Below are 21,274 nucleotides of genomic sequence, written 5' to 3'. Positions count from 1 at the left end.
TTAATAATCACTCAGGTTGTGCTGGGCAGCCACCCATGTTTTTTTTTTCAGTTGGCAGCCAACATTGACTGCTTTTGAGGGTCAGAGTTCTGTTCTTTACAATAAAGCTGTCACAGGTTCTAGCTGGAGGTGTGCCTGTTAACCTTGGTGCCCTTGAGAGTTCTTGTAACACACCGCATAATTGCTTGTTAATAGTTCTCAACAAAATGGCTTTGGCGTTTATATCTTCCATATCTTCTTTACAGACATGACAAATTCAAGCAACATAGATTAGGAGATATATATTTTATTGGGAGCCTTGTACACATTTACATCCACATACATCCTGGTGATCCTGTTTCCTTGCTGGGAGAAAAGGGAGAGTTTTCTCTCCATCTCCTCTGCCGCCACCCCCTGATATTCTGATACATATTTGGTGGCATCCTGGTAGACAACTGAGATCATTTGCAAGACTTGGAAACTTGTAACTATTCGATATTCATATTTACCATTGCCACAACAAATGCTCATACAACCCACCATAAAAGCCAGGTAGCCATACCAAATAATCTTCTGGTGAGTGGAATGCTAAAGGATGGTGCAGCCAGCACCTTCCTGCCAGCAAGCTATAGCTTGATGAAGAATTGTGACAGGACAGTGTAGGCTTCTGCTCATCATGCTGTGTATCACTAGCATCTCAAAACATCTTCACTCTGTACATATGCTTGGCTTTTAAGGTGGGTTGGGGGAGGTCAGATTGGGAGACAGAATATAGCTATGACATGGTAGGTATGTGTCCCATGTAGGAGCTCAGCCATTGCTTTTCCCTCACTGTTGAGAACACTAGGAAAAGAATGAGCTGTCTGAAATTGGTGGGGAATTAGGAATCAGGGAGCAGGGATTAGGATGTTGTTGGGGGGCTGCAGATTAGGCATATGTAAATATAACTGCTTCTTAAAGCTCCAGAAATCCCATCTAGCAGCTCATTTATACACACCTGACTTGTTTTCAATAGGCTTCCTATGCTGCCTCTGCTGTCGGTTACCTGACGGGCAGGTAAGATGCATGATTCAAACCTGGCTTTGGCTTATCTGTTCATAAGGCCTGGGCCTAGTGGAGATGACTGCGGCTAGAACTGGTTTATTGATGTAGTTCAAAACAGCTGGTTTTGCTTTTGGACCCTCCTTGTGGGCTATGGGGATTGTCATAATGACGATGTTAACAAATTACCACTACACCATATCTATATGAGTTAAAACAAAACTGTGTTTTAGAAGAAAAAATAAAAATAAATTAAAATTAAATTAAGTGGTTGCTGAGATTTTCCATTCTGTCAAAAGCCACAGTCCCTAAGGAGTATGCTTGCATTCATATCTTTCAACTGGCATAAGATTTTTTGTGCTTTACAACCTGTGATAGGCTTGCCTTAAGGTTGCTGTAAGTTGGAAATGACTTTAAGGTACACCAACAACAGCAAAACACTAAAGATGAATATACCTTCATGTAAAATGGGTGGAAATCCAGTGGCCTACAATGACCTTCTTGTGGCTCACAAACAAAGCCCTTGCCAGACAGACCCTTCCCCCCCACCCCCCCCAAAAAAGCAGCCAAAAGGTGGTATTCCATGTGTAGAAGCACCAGTTTTGCATTGAAACATGACACGGGTTTCCTGCACCTTCCTTTGACTTTAGCCGGCTGAAACCTGAAAAGGGCCTTTAAGAAAACTGGCACTGCCCTTTGTATCCATTCCATTTTTGTTCAGTTGCTTTTAAAAGGGTCTGTGTGTGTGTGTGTGTGTGTGTGTGTGTGTGTCAGCCTGAGTCCTGAGGGGCCCAAAATTGGCCCCTTGATCTCTGGAAGTTGCCCACCTTTGATGTGAGGAATCCCCACCACCGTTCTCAATTTTATATTAGCCTGAGGGCAAGGACAGTCATGTTTACTGCTCTTTGTAAACCGTTCTGGGAGTCTTTTTTGCTGAAGAGATGGGCAGAAATACTTAAAACAAAAATGATTACCTGCTCCTCTACAGTCCAAATTGATCATTTAGCATGACACACTGTATTTCCACTTAAGGCATTTGGAGTTATTTAAGGTGTTTTATGCTTATTTTTATATGCTTTTGTCTGTTTTTCCTTTGTTTCCAGGCCTGGTGTATGCCTTGTAGTTTCTGGACCTGGCCTTGTACATGCTCTAGGTGGAATGGCAAATGCAAACATGAATTGCTGGTAAAGAACCTGTTTCTTCTTTAAGAAAGTTCAGCATTGATCTACCATTACAACAGAGGTCATGTCTCATGAAAGTCAAATATTCGAGGGTCCTTTCTAATTTTAGCTTATTTCAGTTTTAGACAGATGAGTCTTGAGGCTAAAGTGGATTTATAATACTTGTATCAATCTGTCCAAAGACTTCAGGCCTTTTTACTGTGTTGAAGTTCATTGTCAGTCAGGATAATTGTGGATAAGTAGTGTATATGATCCATCTGCCACATCTTTATGTAATCAGCTTGGTTTTGAGAAATTATTGATAGCATCTTCTCATCTTCTGATTGCAGTGCCTGTCAAGGATATGATAATGTTATTGCTTGGAAACTATCATACGATCTGGCAGGGTTAATTTAATCTTATCTTAAAGATGACAGTCTATGAAAAACCTTAGTCATTCTCAATTTATTTTTATATTTATTTTAGTTTTTAGAAATGTCACTTGCTCTTACTTTGAAATATATCCATCCCGGTAAACTGAATAATCTTGAACATGACAAACTGAAAAAACTGGCTGTTGAATCTTCTTATTTCCTGCTCCTGTTTGAATTAGTAGATGCTTACAAGGGGCAAATCACGAGGCATGTCTAATCTGCACTGCAGAATTAATGCAGTTTGACATCACTTTAACTGCCATGGCTGTGGAATCCTGGGATTTGTAGTTTGTTGTGGCACCAGAACTCTCTGAGAATGCAAAGGCTAAATATCTCACAAAATTCCAAATCCTAGAATTCTGTTGCATTGAGCTATGTCATACTGCATTATTTCTGCAGTGCAGATGAGACTGCAATCTCTCTCTTCAACTGGACTGGACCCAGATTGATTGTGGGTCTGATACATAGATCCCCCTGTATAGCAGTATTCTTTAGTGTCCACAACTTTGATGGTGCTGATTATCTGTTTGAAATGGCAGGCTCTGATGAGAAAGCACCATTTGCCCACCACTATTGTCAACAGATGATTATGATTCTCAAAACTACCCACTTCATAAACGTGGCATGGGGAAGATTTGGCTCTCCAGATGATGTTGGATTGCTGCTTATACACCCCTTCACCATCCAGCATCTCTAAGGCAGTAGTTCCCCTCCATCTGTCTTATATCCTGCCTACATCCAGACAATATGGATCCCTTTGTATCCATCTCTGGTTGCTAGATGTGTGGTTTTTATCCCTTATGGCATTCTTTATTCCCCTTTTAGATCAGAGTAAAAATGTGTTCAGAACCAGATAATTTATGGGTGTTGGCTTTCAAGAAATGATTTTTTTCTCCTCCTTTAGGCCTTTGATTGTGATAGGAGGTTCCTCTGACAGAAATCAGGAAACAATGGGAGCTTTCCAGGAATTTCCACAGGTACATAGCTGTGTCACTTTTTCTGTATACAGGTTCTGTGGACATACCCTCCAACTGTCCCATTTTGGCAGCATCCTGACTAAGCCTCTTGCATCCCACTTTTTCATCTGCTTTTAAAATGTCCCAATTTCTCTCTCTTCCTTCTCCCTTTGTCTTCAGCTTACTTCAATTATTGAAAACTGAGTTTGAAGTGCAAAGTAATTTGCAAGTAATTAACTTGGCAGAGGGCAGAGGAAGGGGTGGAATCTTGTCCCTCTCAGGAGGCCCAGGCAAAAGCAAACTGCTGCACCCTCTCCTAGCTTATGACTTCTTCCTAATTAATAATGTTTGCCATCTTATTCACACTCTCATATTGCTTTGCAACACATGTCCCAGTTTTCATAAGAGAAATGTTGGAGAGTATGTGAGGGACAGGATATAGGTTGCTAGTAAAAGTGAGATGTCTCCCCATTGACCTCTTCATGACCTACCAGTATATTATTTATGAAAATTTATTGCCAAAGGCTCATGGAGTGTTACATGAACAGCCCTTCCACAGTTTGAATTCGCGCCTCCCGCCATTACTTTTGTGCATGGGAATGTATTGTGCATGTTTCTTTCTTCTTTACATTTTATATAAAAATTGTTTTATATAAAATTCAAGATCACTGTCTCCTAGTTCCCAGTCCTTCTGAGTTTCAACTTACTTACTCTTTGGAACTCTATTTCTTGTCAGAATTAGCCAGATGTTTAACTTGTATGGGAACAAGAAACCTAAAAGGGTAGCCCTTGTATCTAATCTAGGAACAGGAGCCATGTCATTATACTAGGGGGGAAAAAATCAAGTGACCATCTGGAAACCCTTCCTCGGCCTGTTTTTGTGGTTCCTGCATTCCCCTGTTTGCTTCTGCACACAAACCAAACCACTGAAAATTGGCAGTATTGCCACTATCTTCTCTTCTTTTCCAGAACAGAAAGAGACACTCTACCCTACAGTCTAGCAGAGCTGTATGATGCAGGAGAGTACTTTGGCAAAAGGGTGCTTTGAGTAGTTTTTAAATCATCTCTAAACTCAAAGGACACTATAACAGAATATTCCTTGTATTTAAAGTTTCACAAATGTGTAGCATTGTCTGAAACTGGTTATTAACTGTGAAACTTATTAGTCAAAAAGAGAGCCTCCATGTCCCAAGGCAGTATATCTGCTGCAAGAGAAGCCTTTATGTTTTGCTTAGATGGCTTCCCAAATATGCATCTCTCCTTACTGTAGTCAGCATAGATTTCTGATCAGACCCAACAGAGTTTGTAAACCCATACTATGTCTACTTGAAAGAAAAAATGTTTTTACTAGGATTGTTTGTTTTCATGATTCCAGGTTGAAGCCTGTAGGTTATACAGCAAATTTAGTGCCAGACCAAGCAGTTTAGAAGCTATTCCTGCTGTTATCGAGAAGGTAGGAACATAGTTCCAAAGCGGCAATACTTGTTCTTCAGCATGCAGTCCTGTGTATCTTGGAAACAGCAGTGGAATTGTTGCTGTTACAGGAAAGTATAATACAGTTGTTGATGATATATGGATAAAGGAGTAGTTGCCTCTCCTCTTACTTGTACAGCCAGAATTGCAAGTTGCACGATCAGCCTACAAATCAGGAGTAGGCAACATCTGGTGAGTGAAGAGCTGTATTGGAGATTGCACTTTTCCTGTTGCCCTGACGTGATGGTGGTATCCCCTGTACTTTCATTTTAAAACAAGGATGGGCAACTGGTCTGGAACCAGGGTCCTCTTCAGATTGGCAAAGTGCTTATGGGTCGTACTTGTTTCTGGTTGCAGTTTTGTCTTTTAAAGCATTTTTTGTCAAATGCAAAAAAAAATCTACATATATTGGTTGTAATTAATCACAATTCATTGTTAATTAGACATTGCTAAATTCACTGACAAATTATCAACAAAACTACCACATTTATTTGATTATTATTAAATCCATACTTCTAAGTATATGAACGCTAAGTACTGTATATTTAAATGGACTCTTGTAAGGAATTGGCTATGCAGTTGACTATTAATGGTGAACAAAAATGAACTAAGTCTGCAGTCTTGACTATCCCAGTAACTATATGGCATCTTGGTTCTTTTTTTCACTGACTGTATAGTGCATTTATGGGCAAGCCAGAATGTTAATTTGCTAAAAGATAAAAATTCTGGGGGTGCTGCTGGGGGGAGCAAAGAAGAAGATAAGGGGTTGCATGTGGCCTGCAAGCTATAGTTTGCCTCTCCTTGAAAACAAGATGTCAAGGGAGCTTACCCTTCTGTATTTACATAAAGAATTTTTAAAAATTAATAGGTGCTTTGCTTTTGTTGCCAGACACTAAAATTTGGTTCTACGGAACAGCTTCTGGAGGGGCCAGAAAATGGGGTGGACTGGCATATGCCACATGTCATGTTGCTCACACATGGTATAAATCTGGAAGACAGCTAGTATTTTTGAAGGTTGCTCTGTGTATGTGTGTGTGTTTCTGTAAATTTGACTGTTTCTGTAAATTTGACTGTGTACTTCTAGGCATGTCAATTAAAAAAAAACAAATCACTTCAAAATTTAATGGAATTCAATCCCAGGGAAATATGCATAAGAGCAAAGCCTAAACCTGGAAATAATACTGTACCAATTGTCTTGAAGAACATATGATTATTTCTATTAATTTCTGGGTGCACTACATTACTCCAATACATTAATTATTTTATACAGGATGCATGAACAGTGCCTTTTATCTTTCCAGGTTTTTGCTTGCAGAATATAGCTTAGTAGTCTTACAGCATTATTTTTGTTGTTGACATATTTCTTCATTAGGTTTGGAAATTTTTCTATTATACAGAAGCACAATTTGAGCCCCACAGCCTTTACTCAATACTTTGATCAATTCAAGGAGTCTTGGCTCAGGTTTTAATGTGAGGCTGCAACATATAGAAGCCAGAGCAAATGAAAAGCAACCCCAGAGAATTTCCTCAAGAGGTCATGTTACTTAAAATAGACAATCAGCAGGAGATTTTGACTTAATAATTCCAGAAGTAATAGCTGATAGTATAGTCATTGGTTACAGATGCTGAAAGCTCATTCCAGTATTTTTTCTGTTCTATAATACATAGAGTATTGTTGTTTTCCTTAGCATATTTAATTCGTTTTGTTTATAAAATTCTGTGTTTGTGAATTTTAAATTATGGTTCTTGTCATGTATTTCTTTTCTTTACCTCTCTCCAACCAATCCAGGCTGTCAGAACAAGTATCTGTGGCCGTCCAGGAGCCTGTTATATTGACATACCTGGAGACTTTGTAAATCTGGAGGTGAACAAAAGTTCTGTTAAGTGAGTCCTTATTATTAGACTGAGACCTTTAGTTAAGGAGGCCATCTAATGGAATTTTGACTGTGTTTGGGCCACTTGTGCAACTGTATTGCTGAGAGGATAAAGCAAAATGAACAAAAAAAAATGTGTCCCATAATGAGATGCTAGAAAAGTAAAGATTTCCTCAGCATGATTTGCTGGAAGACTGATTGTGAGCTGGGAATTGTCCAGCCCAATCATCATGCTTTTCGTAAAGAAGCTGCTTAGAATGAGAAATAATCAAATTGTGGGTATTGCTGGGATCAGTGCTAGAAGTGATGCAAACACATACCCAAGAACCACTTTTTAAATGGCCTGTTTCATGGTGGAACATTGCTTAAATGAATTGCTAAAGAAAGCACACCTCCCTATATATAGCTGCCAAGGACTGGGGTCTTCTGAAAAGCCCTCTTCATTCTCTCACCACTGGAAACAATATACTGTGGAAGGACATGGGAGAAGGCTTTCTCTGTTGTGACACTGTGGTTGTGAATGTTGGCTCCTCTCTGTGTACTGCAGATGTGCAGTGACAAAATCAAACTAGGCCCAAACAGAGGTGTCAACGTTCAGCTCTGATTGAGGTGCTTGACCTCAACAGTTGCTCACAAATAGCAGAGTGCAGAAGCACAACTCATTGTGCAGTATTTGGCAGCCAGGCACTGACCACCTGAAATAAGGCACAGACACCAATGACTTCTTCCAAAGTTCTTGGAGACTTTTATCTTCCAGTTGCAATATGTACAACAAAAGCTCTGACATATATTGTCTATTATATTTACGGTACACACTATCCCAAACCAACACACCAACTCCTCTCTACTATCCTCAACCAACACCTGCGTTTCAGAGTCCTTATATACATAACTAATTACAAAGGATTGGCACCTGGTGTTTGTCTCCATTTACAGGCATATAATTATTTTTATAGTTCCTTATAGGGACATTTAACCCAACAACCCTCTCCAAAATAATATATGGCTAACTTATTACACAAAAATAACATACAAGGTACATTGGTTAGACACAATATACAGTACATAGGACAGACACAATATACATTATATACAATATATAGTATACAATTTGACATTACTTATTTACATCATAGCAAGGCAACCATCTCCCTATGCCTCTGTTCTTCTCAGTGTTTGTGCTTTTGCACCTCTTTCTTTATGTCATACCGTTCCCCTGTACCATTTGTTTAGCCTTACATTTTAAATTCCCATCTGGCCTTTTTTATCCACTGTGTACTTCTTTGGATCCTACATCACTCTGGTCCCTTGACATGTTACCCTTTTCAGCCACATTCCCAGTATTTAACATTTTAAACATAGGTAACCGAGCATCCACACTCTTGTTCTCCTCCACTGAATGTTTTTTCACATTTGTATTTTATATTTCCTAAAGGGACATTTTTTATCCCAACAGTGAAGCACCTTTATCTTGGAGGCCTGATGGTTGCCAACACTGGCTTCCTTCTGGTGTCAAGTTAAAACATGGATTAAAGTCTGTGGACCCTAATTGTTTTTTTCAAAATGTACATGTTCATGATTTAAAACTGTTTTGACTTTTGTCTTGTAAAACTATTTAATATATTTTACGTCTGCTGAAATTAGACTATAAATACTCTAAACAAACAAACAAAATTATCTTTTATGATTTGAAACCCTAATTGTTTTAATCTACATAAATCAATTGTATTTGTCCACTATCTTGAGATCCTTTGATACAGGATGGAATGTAAATACTTAAATAAGTAAATCATAAACAAGACACTTGATATGCAAGAATTGTCCCAAACAATCCCCAAAACATTTAACCAAATCTCTGCACTTCAAAAAGGACACTTAAAATTTCTCTTTCCAACTGTAGTTTTTAGTGCTACATTGAAAGGTCTTCTAGAACTTTCTTGAGCAGCTATTGAAAGATCAGGGGTCATTAAAGTAGGAAGGAGATTAACACAGCAGCTCTGAAGCTGACACAAGCCACCCACTGTAACTCTTTTGATCTTGTTTTTAAAGAAATAATTGAGTAAGAACATAATCTTTGTCTGCCTTTTGACAGAAGTAAGCTGAGAAAATAGTGGGAAGTCATTTTAGTCTTTGGGAAAATCAAGTGAAAATGCTGTGTTCTAACAGTTTTATGAAGAAATGGGATTGGTGCCTGCTTGGTGCCATTTTATTAGGAAGAGGAATGCATTGTTTACCGGTATGTGCAATTTGGGCTAAAATTGCTAGCTGTAGAGTAATAGAAGCATATTAGAGGGTAATGTACATACAATATAACAGTAGCATTTGTTTTTGAGATTGGTAATTTTTTCTTTATAGAGTTAAGTGTTTTGGTGGAAATGTAGCATGCATAGATATTAGTAGAACATTTTTGCTCAACAACCTAACAACTTTAGATGGTGTTGTTTTCTGTAGTCACTGTTTATATTTTGCCACAGGGGATTATTGCACTGCTGAAAAAAGTGTCTTACTGCTGCCAAATTCAAGCTTCATTCGAGCTGTACCCTGGTGTTATTGCACCCAAAACCACCATCCAGGTACAAAGTTCACGACTTTGAAAAATGGTCACCAAAGTGAGTTCAGGGATCTGTATTGGAGCTTGGCTATAGCTGTATGGCAGTTTTGGGGAGAAAAGCCAGGTAATAACACCAGGGTACAGCTCGAATGAAGCTTGAATTCAGCAGCAGTAAGATGCTTTTTTCAGTGGTGCGATAATCCCCACAGTCTGAAAACTAGATAAAGCTAAAGTTAAATGAATCAAGAATCAAACAACTTAGAAATAGTATGTTGCTTAGAACTTGGTTTTCTATTCATAATCAACAAAAGCGAAGATTTGTTCAGGTCTCTATCCCACTTTTTAATAAAGACAATGGTTTTCTCATTCTACCTTCCAGATATGTAGAATGCTGTCCAGAACCTCCCATCGCTATGGCTGAAGAGGCAGCTGTTTCTAAAGCTGCATCATTCATTGCACATTCCAGAAAACCACTTCTAATTATTGGCAAAGGTAACATGTCAGTCCTGCCAGGCCCTGCAAAATACAGTGATTATGTTTCTTTCATTGTCTTGCTGTTTTAACTGTTCATAAAGTAAGTTCTTTCTCAGTTCTGGAGTTAAAACCTGCCAAGGGGATTTTTTTTTAAGTTTCTAGAGAAAAATACAATTGCCTTTGACAGCTTTTCCATTGTTGTTCTATTTAGTGTGACTGGCAAGTGAATGTGGATTTACCGAGAGGAAAAAAACCTCCCTCTACATCATGTTTGCCCTTTAACTAAGGTGGGATACAAACCGCCGCTTTGCGGCACTTCCCCACCGGCGCCATTTGCTCCGCGCGGGAGCTGCAGCAGCCAAACCGTGCGGCTCCTGCGCGGAGCAAAAAAGAAGCTCCATTTCGGAGCTTCTTCTTGCGGCGCACTGATGATGTCGCGAAGCGCCGCTGGCGCATTCGCGACATCATAGGCGCCGCGACACGTCTGGACGCTATGCGTCCAGTACGTAAAGATGGCGCCCATGTGGAAGGGGCGCCACCATCTTGTACGTATTGTATACGTACTAGGGTTAGGGGGGTGCGGAAGCACCGTCCCTTTCTAAACCTAGTACGTATACAATACGTACTATATGGCGGTTTATATCCCACCTATATGTTCTTTAAAGAGGTATATGGTGTGTGTGTGTGTACCTTCAAGTCACCTGTTGACTTATGGTGACCCCATACATTTCATAGGATTTTCTTTGGCAAGATATACTGAGAGATGAGTTTTCCAGTTCCTTCCTCTGAAATATAGCCTACAGCACCTGGCATTTGTTGATAGTCTCCCATCCAAGTACGATGCCTTTAAGATCTTTTGTGCAATTAATTTTCCTCCTTCATTGTATGCCTCTTTCTTCTTTTCTTGTGTAAACCATAAGTGGAAGGCTTTTCCTGAAAGAAGAAGTCCTTTTTTCCATAAAAAGATTCACACTTTTTGCTGTTTTTAAGTTTATGGTTGTGCAGTACCATTGGTAACATTCTTATCCCTAACCCATCCATAGTCAGGATTATTTCTTAATAAGACATGTGACTATCTTACATATTCACAGAATAATTGTATGGTGACACTTGTAGATTGCCACTAAATGACTCCTGTCAAAATAATCACAGTCCCTGTAGCTTTATGCTAGAATTAGTTTTTGAAAAGGATTTGTGTTGAAATAGTGTGAATTAGTCTCTGGTGGTATTGGGTGTTTTTTACAGGGGCTGCTTACTCACGTGCTGAAAACAGCATCAGAAAGTTGGTGGACCAATGTGGGCTTCCTTTTTTGCCTACCCCGATGGGAAAGGGAGTTGTTCCTGACAACCATCCACACTGTGTGGCTGCAGCCAGATCTAGGTAAGTACATGAATCAAGATTTCCTCTCCTGTCTGTGACTATGGAAAATAGAAAATATAAAATTCCCTAAAATTCAGTTTCCAAACAAACCTTTGTCAAACATATCAAACTCCTTCTTACATCTAAGTGGAATTCTTCAGAATTACAATCTACCTAACTAATATGTTTTTTCCCATATGGATGTACATGTATTTTATATATAGTATGAACTGGAAGATGTTTGAAATGTCCAGGACACTGTCCTAAAATACCACATTTTATTTGATTTGATTTGGTGGGGATATTACCATAGTTCCATGTATTTCAAGCCTTTGATAATCATGATTATGAGAACACAGTAAAGCACACACACAAAAGTAAAACTGAATTCAAGTTCTTGAGTACTTTATTCATTTTTATGAAAAGATATGGGAATGCAGATATTGCTGATACTATGTTGACAATTTTGCTGATTTCTCAGAAGCCAGCAGGGTGGCTGAATAAGAGTTTCATTATCTGGGACAGACTGTCAGTACACACATATGTCCTTGATTCTTCCTGTTTTATAGGTCCAAGTTTGCAGCACATTTTTGAAATCAAGTTTGTCACAAATAATTTAACTTGTACTAGTTTCAGTAGTCATCTAATGATGACTAAATTGAGATCCAGCCCAATTATAGGATGCAAAATTCAACTTTTCTTAGTATAGATTTAGAACTCCTTGGTGGACTTGCGGGTTTTTGTTTTTGTTTGTTTGTTTGTTTGTTTTGTAATTATTATTCACTATACACTCAACATTGGCCTTTGTACATAAAGCAGAGAAAATCCATAAATCCATGGGGAATTCTAGTTGTTCTATCCTTAGGTATATGTGGAATTAATCTTCAGTTACCTATAAACTCACTGCTGCCTGTTTTACAAGGTTAATGATTCTTTACTCCTGGCTCCATCATCTTGGTAACATTTGGATAACTGAAATTATAGTAAAGGGCTATACCATATAGGATACTGCACACCTATTAGGTATTTCCTTCAGTCTAGGGGTTGGCAAAGTTTATGGTTGAGCAGTAGTCATGCATCTCCAGTAACCTAACAATGGAGATCAGCAAATGGAATCTAAATGTTAGGAAGGAAGGAGTAACTATAGCCTATAGATGATGCCCTATAAAATGAGAAAGCAGTAAGATCCTGTGTAAATAACCCAAAGTTCTAATTTTTAAGTTTTTTGCAAAAAAAAAAGGTTTAGCTCTGACCTGTGAAAAAAATGATGAGTTAATTTAATTCTTTTTAAAACGATTAGGGCGCTGCAGCATGCTGATGTGATCATATTACTTGGTGCCAGACTGAACTGGATTCTACACTTTGGACTTCCTCCAAGATTTAATCCAGATGTAAAAATTATCCAGGTACTTAGATGATTGAGTCAGATGTTTGGCTCACTCTGAAACAGGTGTGGACAACTCTGGTGAATCTAATGGCACTGACTGTCAAAAGTGCTGGGGAAAAACAAACCCCAAAACAAAAGCAGATCAAAATCCAATTCTGCTTTGGAATTTTTTTTAAAAAATATGTTAAACAATGTAAGAGTCCCTTGCAATAGTTGGTGCTGTTGAGGTTTTTAGGAGAAACAATACACTCCTTTTTGGTACAAAAATTATGATCTGTGGTATATGTTAGAAATTGCAAAATCCACCTTGGAGGTTGAGATGCAACCCCAGAACCACGCTTTAAAGGCACTAGAATGACTAAGCATTCTGTTTGTGAGTCATTTACAATCTGATTTGAATGTATTTTTATCCCACCTTTCCTTGGGTTCTCTTACCAAATGTTTGAACCTTTCACTTGCAGGCAACTTTTGAAGTTAAACAAAAGAATTCCTGTAGCTGTAGGGTGGTAGACTGCCCATCCTTAGCCAGAGACAATTATGACTAAGGGGAATTTTTAGTCCCAATCTCTCCTATCCTCCTCCATACTTTAAACCACTACACCTTATTGGCTCTGAGCTAAAGCTTGGGAAAGCTAATCTGGTTTGGGATTTCTGGGAGTTGTAACCCCCAAAATAACTTTTCTAATCTCTTCTATGAGCACAGAATCATGAGAAACTGAAATGTGGAAATTGACTGTGATTATTGGATTCTAGAAAGTAACATAAACCAGTGAACATATCCGTATAAGCACTGCCCTTCGTCTAGGACAACTATGTATGCTGCCTTCACCTTTTTGATGGAAAGACAAGGAGAAAGTTAATTCATTATACAGGCATACCTCAGTTAACAAAATCTCTTGGTCCACTGTGTAGCTGGAGGGTTTTTTTCTTTAGAAGCAGTGGCATTGGGAGGATGGTGAAGGAGGGCAACAGAAAGACTGACTTTCAGTGCTGGAGTGTGTTTGCAGTAAATAATGCACTAAAATTTCAGTTGGAAAAGAATGAGATCCTATTCTAGTTGATCCACCCCTAACTGTGTGTGCTTCCCTACAAAAGACACAGTAAACATCAGCCGCCTCAAGATTCCTTCTGAGCATGCATGAACAGCATAACAGAGAGAAAATGAGAAAGCAAATAAGCCTACCTCACCAGTTTACCTCCCTCCCAGTATGTTAAACAAGCATGGCTCACTTGGCTGAACAACATGGAAATTATTTTTAAAAAAAAGAGGCTGGGAAAATGGTTCAATTTGGTGGTTTCTGTTGTTGCTGTGTACCTTCAAGTTATTTCCAGTTTATGATGACCCTAAGGCAAATCTATCACAGGATTTTTGGGCAGGATTTTTCAGAGGGTATGACTTGCCCAATGCCACCAGGTGGGTTTCCTTGGCCAAGTGGGGATTCAAACCCTGGCTTCCAGAGCCATAGTCCAGCACTCAAACAAATACACCATGCTGGCTATCTAGGTATAGGTGGTCTGTAGAAGGTTCAAAATATTTCTGTTTACTTATGCAAGTTCATTTCACATGTGCATATTGCTAGTTTTTGATGAAAAATTTGCCCAAATAAATTGAGCTGCTCTTCTTTTTTGTGGTCTCTGTCACTGTTCATTCCATGTTATTTCTGCCTCTGGTATCAGATATTCTGTTAAAGAAATAATAATGTCCAGGAATGCATTTACAGTAACTGAGGCGTGATCTGTGTAGTCATTAATAGGCAAGATACTAGACTGGATCAGGTATTCAAATTTTGTCCCACAAATAGAATTGGTTCCTAATGTACTTCAAGGAAATTATTTATCAAGGAAAATTAAAGTGTGTCCTATTCTGACATGTAATTTAATCAAAAAGCATTGAAACTTTCCTTGATAAAATGTTTCCTTCAAATACATTTATTTGTCAAGCTGTATTTTTGCTGTTGTTTTATCTGCTCTTTCTACAGCTAATTTTGATTATTTTTGTTTTCCCTTTGGGGGACAATCTGTATCACCCAACATGGCAGTTTTTATTTCAAGGGTATTGTAGATCTAAGCTAGACACAGGAGAAGGCAAGAACTGCTGAGTGGACACATGAGGCCGATGTTCCTATTCCCAGCTGAAAAGAAATATGAAGCCCTTGTTTTCAGAAATAAAGATTATAGTACCTATTAAATTGTAATATCCTTTGCTGATCACCATAATTGATTCTATATCTCCTTTAAAATTTCCTTTTATATGACAGGTAGACATTTGTGCAGAAGAATTAGGGAATAATGTGAAACCTGTTGCAGCCTTATTGGGTGACATAAAAGCAGTGGCGGAGCAGGTAATAAAAGAATCATCTTGTGAAAATCTTTGGTTTGGTTGGATTTAGGAATGTTACAAAAACAAAGCCATAACATATAAAAATCAGGCAGATAAATTCTTATGGAAGAAACAGAAAATGTGAAAACTATACACAGCCAACAAATGAATTAAAATTTATTCACAAAACCAAGGTTTATAAAAGTATATACAGTCAAAAAAAAAAAACAAAATAAATCCAGAAGTATTAAGGTCCAGTACAAAACAAGTGAAAACTCTGCATTGTTTTCTTTTCTGTTCTACCAAATGGAACACTGAGATTGATTTAATTGGAGTGCAGCCAAACTTGGCCTTCCCAATTAACATGAGTCAGTTGCAAAATTATTGAAGCAAAGCTTATTGCTTAGTCAGGGAGTAACATCCCCACTGTTCACAATATATGGTTGAAACCATGCCACAAAAAAGGCAACCAGTAGCTGTTAATGAATTTAATTTAACTTCACAGTCCATGCAAAATATATCTTGATTTGGAATGTCTGGGGCTAGTGGACTGTCACTTAATAGCTTTTGCTCAAACATGCATCACCATATTGGGAAGTTTGACCATGTGCATACTGTTGCTGTTCTAAAGCAAAGCATCATTACTGTATGTTCTGCACATCAACAGAATTCAGGGTAGAGGGAGTAGGTTCCACCCATTTCTGTTGTAAAAATATTGTTATACTCTTAGCTTCTAGATCAGCTGAAGAAAAAGCACTGGACATACCCTTCTGATACAGATTGGTGGAAAGATCTACGAGCAAAAATACAAAGCAATGAACAGATATCCAAGGTACTATTAATAGTATCTTCCTGGACATGTTTTTAGTTCCCTCCAATGTTTCCTCTAATTCCTCTGTGAAATTTGGGGAACAATTTTGATCTGCTGGGACCTGCAGCAGGCCACACTTCCACCAAATATTTGGAGGAGGTTGGTTTTTGCAAAATCAAGTGAGTGGAATTTTACTTCCAGTTAAAAAACACCAACTCGAAAAGACACTCTTAGAAAAAAGAAAGTCCTGCATTTTCAGAGAATTACCAATTATGTACACCTCCAGAAACATGGTTTTCTTTATACTGGTAAATTTCTGTTGCTATTGATGACAGTTTTGCTTGGTCTGTGGCCACCAAAACAAGGTTGGGGGTACAGACTGCATGGGATCCATGGGATATATTTTCCCATCCCTATTGTATTAATTTGCTTCATTAGCTTATGTTATCATAAACCACTTTGGGATTTATACAAATAAAAAAGAGCATAGGAATATGTCCAATCGTCATCATCTCATTAAAAAATACATTTGAATTATTTTGTAATGGTAATATGTTATCAATAACTTTAAATTATTTTTTCCAACTTAATTTTTAAACAGGCCATCCATGTCTTAGATCTATCTTCCATATATGAAACAATGTTTTAGAGTCAATCATGCTTTTACAATAATTTACAATTGTAAATTTACAATTTACAATTATAACTTTTACAATGTTCAGTCATCAAATCTTTTGAAAGGTCCATTTATTGATTCATTTTTAATGCAGGCACTATCACTACAGCAAAATCTGCCAATGAATTACTATACAGTATTCCACCATATCAGGGAGCATTTGCCAAAGGACTGCCTTCTCATTAGTGAAGGAGCAAACACGATGGACATAGGACGCACTATGCTTCCAAACTATTATCCCCGCCACAGGTACTGACTGGTCTCTTTCCTTATTAATGTCTACTTGTTCTCATTTGCCATAAAAAGACTACTGATGAACTTGCTACCAATTTTGGTTTGCATATAACATGATAAATGATAGCATTTTCTCCAGTTGTTATGCCAAGGATACAGTGCTCCCTCGGGTTACGAAATTAATTTGTTCCGCCGCCGCTTTCGTAACCCGAAAAGCCTTCGCAAGCCAAAAACCCATAGGCGCTAATGGGGAAAAGCCGCGATTTCGTGTGAAATAGCGCCGAAAAGCACCAAAAAATTTTTCGTAACCCAAAAAAACCTTCGTAACCCGGAACAGTTATTTCCTATGGGATTTTTTCGTATCCCGGAAATTTCGTAACGTGGGTATTTCGTATCCCGGGGTACCACTGTATATTGATACTACAATGGGCCTTTGGTATCCACTGGGGTTTGGTTTTAGGACCCCCTGTGGATACCAAAATTTATGGATGTTCAAGTCCCATGAAACACAGTGGTTAGTGAAATGGTGTCCCTTATATAAAATGACAAAACAAGAATTGAAAGTGAAGAGCGTTGTTTTTAAAACACATTAGTAAATGTTTCAAATTAGTAATAAATTAATAATAATAATGTGTGTGAGATAATCTTGATTTTCCAGCAGTGAAGGGGTAAACAGCCTGATGTGGATTGGGAAGGGGACATTTTTAACCCTTGACAGTTCATGAACGGTTTCTGATAGTAGATTGAATTGTGATTTTATTTAGCAACATAGTGCTGTTCCACCCTAAATAAGGGTTCCATCCTAAACAATCAATTAAACCAGCTTTACATAGAATTCTTATCAAAATATGCATTGGCAACATGTGAGCAAGAAAAGGCCATCATATACAAACTTACTAATAAGGATGCAAAGGGATCTTGCAGCATCTTTGAGACTCAGAGGCTTGAAAATATAACTTTGATTGTACCATTTTTATATGCGGGACACCATTCTACTATGCCATTGTATTTAATGGAACATGAGCATCCACAGATTTTGGTATCCACTGGGGTGGTGGTGGTCCTGAAACCAAACCCCAAAGGATATCAAGGGCTCACTGTATTGCATATTTTAATCAAAGGCACAGCTTTTTATTTCTATGCTATTGTTCCATTATATTCAAGCTTCCAGTTGACTACAATAAAGAAGTGATTTGTCTTTGTTATTTATCTAAGAAGCTTATGAAATTGTCATAACTATTTGCATACTTTTATTTTTCCTTGCGGTACAGATCTCAAGTGAATGCACCAGATTAGTTTGGTTGAAATAATGAACATGGCCTTTGAAATACTAATAATCAGCTCTAAAAACAGCTAAAATGCAATGGTTTCTTTTTATTCTAAGAGGCTTAATTCTGTTCAGCCTAACATTCATAGTCATTATATGCTTTTTAGAAACCCACATGTAAATCAATTCTTTTTATGAATACATGGTGTGCCTTGAATTTTTAAAGATGGAGAATACACTATATTGGGGGAGAAACATAATACATGTCTTTCCTTTCTCATAGGCTTGATGCTGGTACCTTTGGTACAATGGGTGTTGGGCTGGGTTTTGCAGTAGCAGCTGCTATGGTTACTAAATATCATAATCCTGAGAAGCAAGTGGTCTGCATAGAAGGAGACAGTGCCTTTGGATTCTCTGGCATGGAGGTGGAAACTATGTGCAGGTAAAACATTGTCTAGTTAAACTTGCAAAAAAATCTTTATGTCAAACAAAGCAAATGTTGCTATTATATGAAAATCCTGTAGTCATTCTTCCTCCAGACACAAAACTGTTCTTAATCGTGATCTTCCTTGAAAATTATCACAGGTATAATTTGCCAATCATTCTAATCATAGTCAACAACAATGGGATATACAGTGGCTTGGATGCAGAGACTTGGGATGAAATGTTGAAACTTGGAGAACCTTCCACAAGGTGTGTACTTGTTAGGCTGCTCTTGTTTTGTTAATTTAATTGTGAACTTTTTGGTGTTATAGATGTGCAGTTCTAAAATATTAAAAGCTCTACATAATAAAGTATCTTAGATTGTGCTTCATTAGATTAACTTAAGTAATAGACTGATTTACATTAATCAGTGGTGCCACGTATTATAGACAGAGCTCATAGTAACAAAAAGTGATAATGTATTTGGCTCTCCTCTCCTATTATATACTTATAAGAAGTGGCACAGGTGCTCTTGGTACTTGTAGCAAACAGGAAAATATTCTCAGCAGCACTGGGCCAACACTGTAGTGGCAAGAAGTTGTTCTCTTTTCATATTACTGGTGAAAGTGGTGTCAATTGATCTTACAAGGAAGGAGGATTAAAATGGCCACTTAATGTGTGTGTGTGTGTGCATGGTCACAGAAGAAAAGATTTGCAGAGCTGAGTGCAGACACAGATGTGCACCACAGAAGTAGGACAATTACTTCTTCAGTTATGCTTTTTCATGCTCTTAGTCTGAAACATATAAATATTCCAGAAATCTAGTTATTTGTAAAGGAAAGTGCTTTTGAGGGCTTTGTAGAATCATTGAATGTGCTTTGAAATGGTTTGGAAGAGACCAAAAATGCTCAGTTTCACCACAATTGAGACAGCCTATCCTTGACTTAAACCTGAAGTGAAGCAGTCATAACTAAATGAACTTTAAGCCACTGTGAAGGTAGCGTTTCTGTTGTGGAGGGATGATATTTAGTGAATCAGCAGAAAAACCTTTTATAATATCTCTCTGTTTGCTTAGTGCCCAATGCAAAGCCATACCAATTTTTGTTTCATTTTAGTGTTCCTCCAGTTTCTCTGTTGCCAAATGCTCACTATGAGCAAATTATGTCTGCCTTCGGTGGTAAAGGCTATTTTGTGCAAACACCAGAAGAACTCCAAGCTGCCCTGAAGAAAAGCCTCGCCGAAAAGCATGTGCCTTCCCTCATTAATGTAATGATTGATCCACAATCAGACAGGAAGAAACAAGTGAGTGTTTTGCTTCTCATTTTCCCATACAAAGTGTAAGCAAATGGCCACTTAGAGGCATCACAAGAGGGATGAATGTTGTGTGGACTGTACCAGGTGACACCACTGCCCCCCAAACATCTTCCTTTTGGCAGAAATGGGCTATGGCATTCACCTGCTGCATCCCTTTAAAATACTGAAGAGATGGTAAGAGTGGGGCAATGCTCAGTGGGAGGAGAAAGGAGAGGCCCCAGTTTTTTTTTAATTAAATTTTATTTTATTTTTACTTTAAAAAATATTTTTTAAAAAATTATTCTTTTTAAATTTTCTTTAAAAATATCACATCTTACCAAATTTTCACTTTAGCCCCATGAAACAATGTACATGTAAATAGAATTTATGGAATCAATAGAAGTGTTGATTTACCATTCAATGCTTAATTCAGTGGATCTAATCTAGCTGGAACTCCCAATTGGATTCAGGTCTGTGAATCCACCACACATGATTTTCTTGTCATTACTATTCTGACCTTTCAAACTGATCAGGCACAGGGATGTAACTATTGGGGGTGGATTAGGTCCCCATGTTAAATTTTCCTTCGGTCCTCTAATGTCTAACATTGTAGAGAGTGAAACACTGAGAACTCTTACGTTTGCTGTGTTCACTTTTCCTTGGTAAATCTATGCCTGTCCCTTTTCTTTGGATGCCTAAACCATATTTCTAAATGCTCAACTGAAGTTTTAAGTTACTACAATGCTGGTAATTTGGGACCAAAGGAATGTTTCATTTGGGATGGAGAGGATTCTTATTTGGGGGGGCAGTACCTTAATTTTGTGCCCTCCTGCAGTAACATCCCTGATCAGACTTTCCTCCAGGGTAGCAGTCAGTTCTGGCTGCCCCCTCACTAGATTATAAGTAAGCATAATGATTCAGGCAATAGTGGCCAAAATGATGCAAAGGAAGTTCAAAAGGTTCTCCTGCTACTTCTTTGCCACAGAAAGCTACTGCTTTCTCTCCACCAGAGGACAGTTTCCTCAGATCTGAGACTTTTGAGTCTTTGCAAATGACACAATGGCTATTACTAATTTCCTTGTCATGTTGCTTAAAAAGGAGAAGTAATGTAAGCCTCCGTTGCGTATCTAGTGTAAACAAATACTCTTACTTCTTAGGAGCTGGATGTTCTTGAGATGGTGTCACCACATCATTCATACAGCATTTTTTGTTCATATATTCTTAAACCTCAGTCATATTTTTACCTTGTTAAAATGAAAAAGTATTGCTGCATCACCAATATTTTCTTAATTTTTAAGGGTTTTTTTATTCCTAGAAATATAAGACATCTTTCTTCTATGAATTTTGTTAATGTTTAGTTCTCCAGAATCTTCTTCCAAGATGCTGAGTATTTTTCATCTTTTGTTTTTTCAGGATTTTCATTGGCTGACCCGTTCTAACATGTAGCAGAAGGCCTGGAAATCATGAACAAAATGCCTATAGAAACTAAAATGGGAATTAACACTATAGTTGTCATCTCTGTATTTTCACAGAATTTGAAAGAAAGCTGTGCTATACTAAA

The 21,274-nt window shown here is 38.0% G+C and overlaps 1 protein-coding gene across 2 annotated transcripts in view; it reads left to right on the top strand.

The window, feature by feature from the left end:
- HACL1 (2-hydroxyacyl-CoA lyase 1) overlaps positions 1–21,274 on the top strand; it is a 28,551-nt gene extending 7,277 nt beyond the window's left edge. For both annotated transcript variants that reach the window (XM_042474110.1, XM_042474112.1), the window contains exons 3-17: positions 995–1,035; positions 2,124–2,204; positions 3,519–3,591; positions 4,946–5,023; positions 6,833–6,927; positions 9,848–9,960; positions 11,188–11,323; positions 12,603–12,708; positions 14,948–15,031; positions 15,740–15,841; positions 16,591–16,745; positions 18,281–18,439; positions 18,583–18,690; positions 19,536–19,722; positions 21,127–21,274. In XM_042474110.1, the coding sequence (XP_042330044.1) occupies positions 995–1,035; positions 2,124–2,204; positions 3,519–3,591; positions 4,946–5,023; positions 6,833–6,927; positions 9,848–9,960; positions 11,188–11,323; positions 12,603–12,708; positions 14,948–15,031; positions 15,740–15,841; positions 16,591–16,745; positions 18,281–18,439; positions 18,583–18,690; positions 19,536–19,722; positions 21,127–21,159 (1,551 nt within the window). In that variant the 3' untranslated portion in view covers positions 21,160–21,274. The remainder of the gene's footprint in view (positions 1–994; positions 1,036–2,123; positions 2,205–3,518; positions 3,592–4,945; positions 5,024–6,832; positions 6,928–9,847; positions 9,961–11,187; positions 11,324–12,602; positions 12,709–14,947; positions 15,032–15,739; positions 15,842–16,590; positions 16,746–18,280; positions 18,440–18,582; positions 18,691–19,535; positions 19,723–21,126) is intronic.

The sequence above is a fragment of the Sceloporus undulatus genome, chromosome 6 (assembly GCF_019175285.1).
Source record: "Sceloporus undulatus isolate JIND9_A2432 ecotype Alabama chromosome 6, SceUnd_v1.1, whole genome shotgun sequence".
NCBI classification, from domain to species: Eukaryota; Metazoa; Chordata; class Lepidosauria; order Squamata; family Phrynosomatidae; genus Sceloporus; species Sceloporus undulatus.
The sequence above is the reverse complement of the archived record's forward strand: the minus strand, read 5'-3'. Positions and strand labels throughout refer to the sequence as shown.